The sequence below is a fragment of the Garra rufa genome, chromosome 5, assembly GCF_049309525.1.
Source record: "Garra rufa chromosome 5, GarRuf1.0, whole genome shotgun sequence".
In the NCBI taxonomy this organism is placed as follows: domain Eukaryota; kingdom Metazoa; phylum Chordata; class Actinopteri; order Cypriniformes; family Cyprinidae; genus Garra; species Garra rufa.
Genome location: NC_133365.1, coordinates 57,717,000 through 57,726,600, shown reverse-complemented (window position 1 = coordinate 57,726,600; position 9,601 = coordinate 57,717,000). Strand labels below are relative to the sequence as shown.

The 9,601-nt window shown below is 38.6% G+C and overlaps 1 protein-coding gene across 1 annotated transcript; it reads left to right on the top strand.

Annotated features, from left to right (window-relative positions):
* The first annotated feature begins 6,583 nt into the window (after positions 1-6,583).
* On the top strand, positions 6,584-7,576 carry LOC141334969 (uncharacterized). Its single transcript, XM_073840190.1, has one exon. The coding sequence runs from the start codon at positions 6,584-6,586 to the stop codon at positions 7,574-7,576; it is 993 nt and encodes a 330-aa protein (XP_073696291.1).
* Positions 7,577-9,601: the final 2,025 nt, after the last annotated feature.

Below are 9,601 nucleotides of genomic sequence, written 5' to 3'. Positions count from 1 at the left end.
AAAAGCCCTTAATTTAAATTGATGTATTTAAAAAGATGGTCAAGGTAAGAACAAAAGATAATCTGAAAAGCTCTGTTTTTGGAAACATTAAAATAAATTGCATTATAACAACATCAACAATTATTGGTTTCAACACCCCTTCATCAATAAGAGTATCAGCAAAATATTCAGTGTAACCAAATACAGAAATTACATTGTCCACAAACAATCATTGTTGCAACTAAAATGAACAACATATGAAGAAGCAGCAATGAAATTAGTTTCAGAAATGTTTCAAAAGCATACATGATATGTCAATGCAAATTTTCATACTTAGACAAAAGTGAAAAATACTAATTTGCATTTTAAGCAACTTGGTGAGACAAATGGTAGCTAAATGATTAAGCAAATTAAAAGAAAAACAAAACAAACAATAACTGGATGAAATATGCTATTAAAGTACATTTTTAAGGCAGTATCAGACAGATTTCACTCTGTGTGTGAAGATCACATGAGGTTATATGTGTCTGTACTTAGCTGTGGCTATGTGTCAGTATAATCATGCTCCAAACAAAGGCATGGAAGTTTTACAATTGTGATGCAAATTTGGTCCTGTTATAACAGGGAGCCAGCATGGGAATGTGAGTATGAGGTGTGGTCTGGCTCAAAATACTTCCACATCAATGCCTTTGTTTTTTGTTAAGCATGATAAAGTGCAAAGTTCAGAGGCGATGAAAGCTGCTGTGAGGAAAGCATTTTCATTGTTAAGACAATTGTGAAATCACACTGTGGCCACATGGCAATTCTATGCTCCTGTACATGGATCACTGCAGCTATATTGAAAATAGCAGAGTGTACCAATTAGGAGGCAAACAAATTCAACATACACACATGCAACTTAAAGATGCCAGTACTACAATTATTCCAATTTTACACAAGACGCATGGTCTAGTATGCATGTAGCATCTACAACCTTTTACCTAAGTGTTTCCCACACTTACAGTAAAGCAGTCGTGTTTTTAAGGAATAAACTCAACTAGTCTATGTGTACATGTAGTATCACAAACAACTATACTGTGTGGTCTATACTCACAATGTGTTTAGCACAATTACTAACTTGAAATTACAAACAGGATCCTTGAAATCGGGATGTTTACATTTTTAACGCATTGCTATTAAACTGCTAACCCACTAGCAAGTGAAGTCAATAGCTGGAGGCCTTGCATGAACAATGCAGTCAACTCACTAAGAGTTTTACCTGAGGATGACTTGTTACATGTAAACCACTGACCTTTAACTTTAGAAAGTGATATCCTATGTTTCAGAAAATAAGGTGGAGGTCTACCCCTACCCAGTGACCAGCATTTTTCCTCTGTGTGGCCTCTTTTGTGACAGGAACTACAAAACCTGCTATCTTTGCCACAGGGTTGTTTGCTGCGTTCTCCTGGAATTTGAGGATTTTCATAACTCTCAAATGCTTCCTTTACACCATGCGTTGTGGTACATGACTCTGCGCTATTGTGGTGCTGCATCACCTTAAGAACTGAAATTGGCACACTTTCATGAGCACTGGCACATGCTTCCTCTGTACTAAATGCTTCAAAATCATCACAGCAAGTCACCTCCTCTAAGAAGTGAACATGCTTTTTTGCCCCATCGCTGTTAAGCATTTTGGGAGACATCAACTTTTGTGCATTTAGCTTAGCCTTGAGATCTGCAATGGTGCCCTTGTGATTTTTACACTTTTCACTCAGGGCCAACTGTTCAGCTAGTAATGTATCTAACTGAGATTGAAGATCCTGAATCTTTGCCTCTGACTTTTGTGCTTCTGCATTTTTTGAATGCAATTCTTTACATTTAGCATCTATACTTGAAGCTAGATGTGTCATCAAATCACGTAGCCGAGTACAGCTTATGAAGTTTAAAGCCTCAATTATTTCACCATGTTTTGATTTCTTTTGATGTTTGCCAAATGCATTCCACCAATTAAGCATTTCAACATCTGAACATCGATTATCAATAAATTCTTTCTTAAGTTTGCACAATGTAGGTTCAACTTTTTCGCTCCATAAAGCAAACAATATGTCACTTTTGTTAGAAATGTTCCCTTCCATCCCTGAGGAGATAATCTGAATGTTGTCGGACTGTACAGTAATGGGATTATTGAAGCTACTCACAACCTTCTAATTTCTATACCATACAAAATGGAGAATAAAAACATACTTACCCACTCCGTAGTAAGAAGGCCAGTTTTAATCTATTCACAAGATCAACTGTGAAAAATATCCACACTCTGATGACCGACCAAAGTAAATCTCAGAAAATTCACTGCAAGGGATCCCGGGTTTCGGCACCATCTGTAAGGGTGGCTTCCAACAGTGGTTCAGGCTGTAGGACTGCCGAAGGACTAAAGAAATGTTCTCAGCACGATGGTAAAAATCTGTACATTTCTAGTCTAATACCACCCACTGCCACTTATACCAACGACGGAAATAAGCGCAGTTATAATAGCTAAATATGTGGGAGAGCGTTGCTATTGAGTGACTATATTGTATTGCAATATGTAGCACATTAATGTTAATGTTGAATTAAGACTAGTTAGCATCTCATTTATCATTAAAATGGTTTAATAACAATATTCCGTTATGGTTACACTTAAATTGGTTACACAGTAGATGAAAGATGGTAAAAATAGACAGTTAATTGTACCCGACATGTACATGTATGTGGAATGTTACCTGAGAGAGAGAAAAAGAAGGGGGAGGGGGTAGAGAGAGAAAGAGAGCAGAGCCCCAAGAAGAGAGCTCCAGCAAAGAAAGGGAGAGCAAGGTAAAGAGAAGGGACAGAGCAACAGTTACAGTCCTCTTTTATCCTTTCCCTGACCATGTGACTAAAACCCAAATGTGAGACATTCAAACTGACCAATCAGCAAATTACAGCTTCACCCTCTGTAAAGGTGTTACTATTAGCAGACCCCCGATGTATACACATTTTGGCCTACAGGCCTTGATCACTATCAGCTCCTCTGTGTCCTCAGGAGTGCCAAATGGCCCTTTTGTTGCAGAAGAAGTTTTGGGGCAGGAAAGCAGAAGTCTTTGATCATTTTCAACCTTACAATATCCTGGTTTTTGGCTGAAGGCAAAAATTTGACATCCAAATCAAAATATAAAAAACCCCGACTGCCATCGTCTACCTACTTCGCAAAAACGATCTCGAAACAATAGCTGAAAACGAACGTATGATAGCAAGTATCAAGGAAATTGAAAAAGCATGTTCCGATGAATTACATAAGCTGAGAGCACAAGTTGAGGTGTTTACATTCGAAAGACAAGGTTGGGCAAGACAGAGCGAGATAATGTCAAGAAAAATTGAAGGGCTTCAAAAGAAACTCCAATCCGGCAACAATTATATATCAGCACTTGAAGACTGCTGCGATAATGCCGGCTTCCCAGTGGCTGCAGTTAAGCAAGCAGCGCTGAACGAAACTTTTGATTCTGATGGAAATAGCGACAGCGATGATGATGATGCGGCCTCATTAGAAAGTCAAACACAGAGAGAAACTCGTAACCGAGCTCCCATTCTGACCATTCGTTCTTTAATCGTCAGATGAACATGAAAAAGCCTTTACAGACTTAAAAGAACATTTATGCTCCGCTCCTGCTCTGGGCCTGCCCAACCCTTCACGGTCTTTTCACTTGCAAGTTGATGCAAATAAAAATACATTAAGCGGGGTTCTAGCTCAAGATCATGGGGGAAAATTGCGGCCGATAGCATACTACAGTAGGAAAAAGTCTCCAGTGGAACAAGGATTCGACCCATGTACACAACATGTACTGGCGGTTCATTGGATGTTGACAGCAACAGAACCTATTGTAGGTTTTCAATCTGTTGTTGTGCATACAATGCACATGCCAGTACAAATGTTGTTACAAGGCCGTATAAAAGGTGTATCAGCACAGAGATTAGCAAGATGGCTAGCAGACATACAAGCTCATGACATCACAACTGTCAACAGTCGAATTTTACCACATCTATTGGGAGATGTGGAGAGTCACACACACGCCTGTCAGACAAAACCAGAAACACAGAGTCTTGTCCATGACCAAAAACTCCCAGACCAGACTCAAGTCTATATTGACGGCTCCAGATATTGGCATGAGAGTCAATTCTATACAGGTTGTGCAGTGTGGACCCCAACTCTCCCAATTCAAATGCTAAACAACTGCTAATCAAGTTGCCAGGAAATAGCTCTGCACAAGAAGCTGAACTTATCGCGTTGCTAGAGGCAATCAAGACACATCATGAACCGTTGTGTGTGTATACTGATAGCCGCTATGCTTTTGGCGTCGTGCATGATTTCATGGCACAATGGCAATTGCGAAAATTCCTCACCTCTGCTGGAACACCGCTCAAACACTTTAACATCATAACATCAATCTGACATTCAATCAGAACGCGTGATACCCCAGTATCGGTTATCAAAGTGCGCGCACACATTAGCCGAAATCCAAATGAACATGAACAAAACAACAATATTGCAGATCAACTAGCAAAACTAGCAGCTGTAAAGGGAGACGAATGGCAGCCTGACAGACTGAATGGTCCTGCGGTGAGTGCGATACAGACAACTCCCATTGATTTAAAACAATATCAGCAAGAATTGTGGACTGCAGATGGGGAGCTTGTGTCGCATTTACAGCAGGATCATTTAGTCAAGGTCACTGAAGGCTTAATTTTGAGAGATGGAAAATACATAGTTCCTGATGCCCTCCAAAAACCAGTGATAAAGTTATACCATGACTATGCACATGTATCAGCATCCAAAACACAACAGCTGATACAAAACTGTTTCTGGTGGCCAGAAATGACATCAGATTTCAAAGATGGTGTGACACATGCATTGTATGTGTTACCATCAACCAAGGTAGACCAGGTCGCACAAAACTGTGCAGACCAGAACCACCCAAAGGACCTTGGGAGTTTTTACAGTTGGATTTTATTGGTCTGCTACCCAGTGGCAAAGGGGATATCGTTATTGTCTAGTAATAATTGACAAATTCTCAAAGTGGGTTGAAGCGATTCCCACCCGCAATAACAGTGCAAACACAGTGGCACGAGTGTTAGCGAACCAAATCCTTCCACTTTGGGGAGCACCACTTCAAATCGAATCTGACCAGGGAACCCACTTCACTGGTCAGATAATGAAATCAATTTGCAAGATGTTAAACATTAAACAAAGATTTCACGTTCCGTACAGACCGCAGAGCTCAGGGATCGTTGAACGGTGGAATCGTACGATCAAAGAAAGCATCTCAAAACAAGTAACACAACACAAAAACAGATGGACTGATGCACTACCCACAGTATTAACAATAATGCGGGCAACTCAAAGTCCACAGGCATCAGTCCATTCGAGCTCATGACCGGAAGAGTCATGAAATTACCCATAGACCCAGACATCACACCAGCAGATCTGGGGCATCTCATGATCGCAACTCAACAGACGGTGTTGAAACAAATACAAGAAAGACTTGGCGTGCTCCATGCACAGGCAACTTTGAAACAACAGCAGTCTGACTTGACGAATGATACACATTTCAACCCTAACTCTGAGATAAAATTCTCAGAAGGTGACATGGTAATGATACGGGTTTTTTTGAAACAAGGACCATTCACACCTCGATGGCATGGGCCATATGAGGTCAAAGCAGTATGCAACAGTTGTGTTGCTACCAATTTCAAAGGAAAACTGCGTTGGTATCACATGTCACAGTGTAAACTATTCAAGAAAAAGACAGATGAATAAATGTTGTTGTTTTCTCCCTCTCTGTCTCCCAGGTTGACTGCAGCAATCCCATGGAGACCGGACGAGAAAAAAGTATCTGGGCCCACATGCATCAGACTGGGCCAAAGGATCTCACTCACTCACAACCTAAAATGCGGGAGATGGGTATGGAAATATACCAAGGGGCCATCCACACCATACGTAGCAATCACATATAAAGACATAATCACGTGGCCCCCCAGAATAGTACCGGAACCAAATTGCGAAACAAAAATTTGCTGTAAGACAGGGTCTACCCATCTCCCAGACAGTAACAATACAGGATACACGGGCGCACCACACTCTCTTCATAACATTACTGCCTGGTATCAAGAGAAAATATATCCAAACTCAGATCGTGGTGATATGTACACTACGTATGAAAAGATTAATAATGGTATAGATCCTAAAACATGTTACTTCATTAAGGATCTAGAACCAGCAACATATAGGTGCAAACACTCAGTAACACATAACAGCACACACCTAAAATTCACAGAAATCATATTCAATTTGACACAACCATTAATTCATAATAAACTGAAAACATTTGTTTGGACAAGCCGAAAAGAAGGTACATATTGTGTAGGGAAATGTGAAGTTAACATGGAAACTTTCACCAGCCCACATAACTGTTCATGGACTGTCCACCATTGTTTTAATTTAACCACCTGTGGTTACACCAAACCCAGGCAATGCCCGAAATTGCATCCCATTCCTCCCGGTGGACTGATTAGAGGAAATGTAAATAAGACATTATTACACGATGTAAATTTAGTGATGACACATGTAACATACAATATTTCAAATGTCCTCTCTGCTTACACAGAACAATGCAATGATGATGACGAATCCTATGCATGGCTACAGTCACGGATCGATGATTTAATCTCTGATTACAGAAGCAGACTTGCTGTTCAAATTTCATCCGTTCGATCAAAACGAGACCTGCTAGTCAACATAGCGGGTTTATTTGGCACCATTAATTCCGCAATGAACACTTACAAAATAACCCAACAATCTCAATTCTCCACATGGTTGGCAAACCAGATGGCCACTGGATTCCAACATATCACCAATAGTAATGAAAACATCATAAAAGCGGTTAGATCTGAAGTGCAGACGCTTCTCAAGATCAGCCATTCACTGTTCAATCAGACCCGTACCATCGAACGTGGCTTAGCCTGCAGATCATTTGCTCAAGATTTATTTTCTGCTGCACGACAGGAGATTCTAGATCTCCATCTCCACAAAACACCTAGACATGCTCTAAGTGATTTGATTGAAATTTTAGATCTACATAGGTGGCTTTCTTCAGAAAAAATTAAAAATAATGTAAAATATTCTGAATTATTAACAACTATTATGATGTACACTGGAAATGAATGTAATGGATGCCTTGGATTTTTTGTCACCTTTCCCTTGATACATCCAGATCAAGTCTATCTAAACTCAACCATTATTCAATCAATTGGCATGATAGTGAAAGACCAGATAATTAAATGGGATCATCTTACCGGATATATGACCCTCAAGGGTACTGAGACCTTGTTTACCAGTCGCACCTGTTGTCATGAGACCCATAACTATATTGTCTGTACATGTAACACCTTACAACCTTTTTCTTCCAATGACAGCAAGCTTATAAATGTTCAATCTCTACATGGTCATTCTGATGCTATTCAGGTGTCTCACACACAGTGGTGTGTCCTAAATAAAGCCATAAATTTCCACTTCAGTAGCACTTACACACCATACTTTACATTTTTATAACCTGTCTATATCTTGACGTTTTTACAGAGGGATTTGTTCATATGTAATTAGCATGATTTTATACAACATTTTATTCCCCCCAAAAACTATTTATTGATTTTTATTAACTAAAAAAAATAAATAAAAAAAATAAATAAATAAATCTCCCTGTTCTAAGTGTTTTTTTTTTTCTGAATTATGGAGTGACGAAATGGGATATCCAAAATTCCTTCTGGTAAAACATTTGACTCTAATATGTCAAAAAAATATTTTTGAAGAATTTTTGTACTAGAAATGTATGCAAATTATGTATGCACATATTTCATTAAACAATGCCTCATATCCATATTAAAACCTAACATTTTAGAAAACTTGTAACACAAAAAATGTTTTGCAATTAACAATGTAATCAATCACCTGGGTAAGTAAGGTCATAACTATTAGTTAATTTTTTTACCCTTTTCACCTGCAGTGTCTCTCGCCTTAAATGGAATAATACAATGATTCAATTATTATAAATGAATGAATGAATGAACAAATGAATGAAGAATAAATGAATGCAATGCAATTTTTTTTGTAATAAGTGTAACATTCCTCTCTAGATTAGGGTTGGACAGCAACAGCGGTGAAAGGATGGTGGTCTGCAGTGAAATGAAAGGTTGACTTCATTTTTTAGCAATACATCATCCATGACTGTGTTTTTTGAACATGTTTTGTATTACCATTTAAACTGCATCTATTTTTATGTCTCAGAGTTTAACTTAACAGATTGCAACCTTTTTGTTTTTGTGCCTTGCATCTTTTAACTTTTAACTTAGTCACATTTAACAGCCTGCTGTGATTGAATGATGAGAGGAAGCAGCACTTATGCTCAGAGTTGTTTGTTTGTATGTTCATATGTTTTATTGATTACACTTTTCTAAGAGGTGGGTGCCATTTTCTTCTGATCTTGTTTTCTAAGCTAGTTGGAGAGGTAGTTTATTTTGTTTTTCTTTTTATAGTATAGTTAGTTTTTCTCCCTTCCAAGTAGTTGTTAGGTTTGATATTTTGGCACTTGCCCCTCTTGAAGCCTTGGTATCCTCCCACTAATTTTATGGCCAAAGTGTTTTCACAAATGTTAAGTGATTGCAGTCCCAAGGTGCACTGGAACAATTCCATCAGATGCTTAAGTCAATGCTCTGAACATTTTGCATTGAGGAATGTTCAGTATGACCAAAAGAGTGTGACGCATACTACGTGAACGTGATCTTGGATTTCATCAAAAAAGATTTAAATTTGTGTTCTGAAAATGGATTTCGAACGACATAGGAGTGAGTAATTAATGGCTGAATTTTATTTTTGGGTGAACTATCCCTTTAAGCGTCTGACAAATGTCTTATCTTGTAAAATATGCGCCCAGCACCGCTGCTTCCATGCAGCTGCAGGCAACTGATAACAAATGGAGGGAAATGAGTTGAATCCTTGGAATGAGAAAAAAATGATTAGAAAAAAGTATGTGCCTTTGGATGTCAGAATTGGAATGCAAACCATTTTTATAGAATACTGTTGATGCCATTTGAAATTAAATGCAGGCATTCAGATGGATGAAACCTGCTATGATTACCTTACTTTTAAAGCATAATTCTGATTTGAACAAACATTTACATAATATAATTGCATTATAATTGCAGACATATTGTATTGTCTCTACAGTTACAACATGAAATGCTATTGTCACGATTCTGGTCTGTGTTTCTGTGTCTGTGTTTGAGGACTTTTAGTTTGTAGTCTTTGTCTCTCATTGTTGTTTGCTTCCCTGCCACTCTGCTCCCTTGTTTGTCACCATGGACACTCATTTTACCACACCCACTCCTTGTTAGTTTCTATGGTTACCAATTAGTTCATTGCCCATGCTCTGTGTATAAATAGTCCTTGTGTTTCCTCTGTAGTTTGTCGGTTGTTAAATGTGTAATGGTTGTCTCTTTCCCGTGTCTGAGTTCCTGAGCATGTTCCTGCTTCTCTGGATTTTGTTGTTTCATCCCGGATTCCCAATAAACTACTGCATTT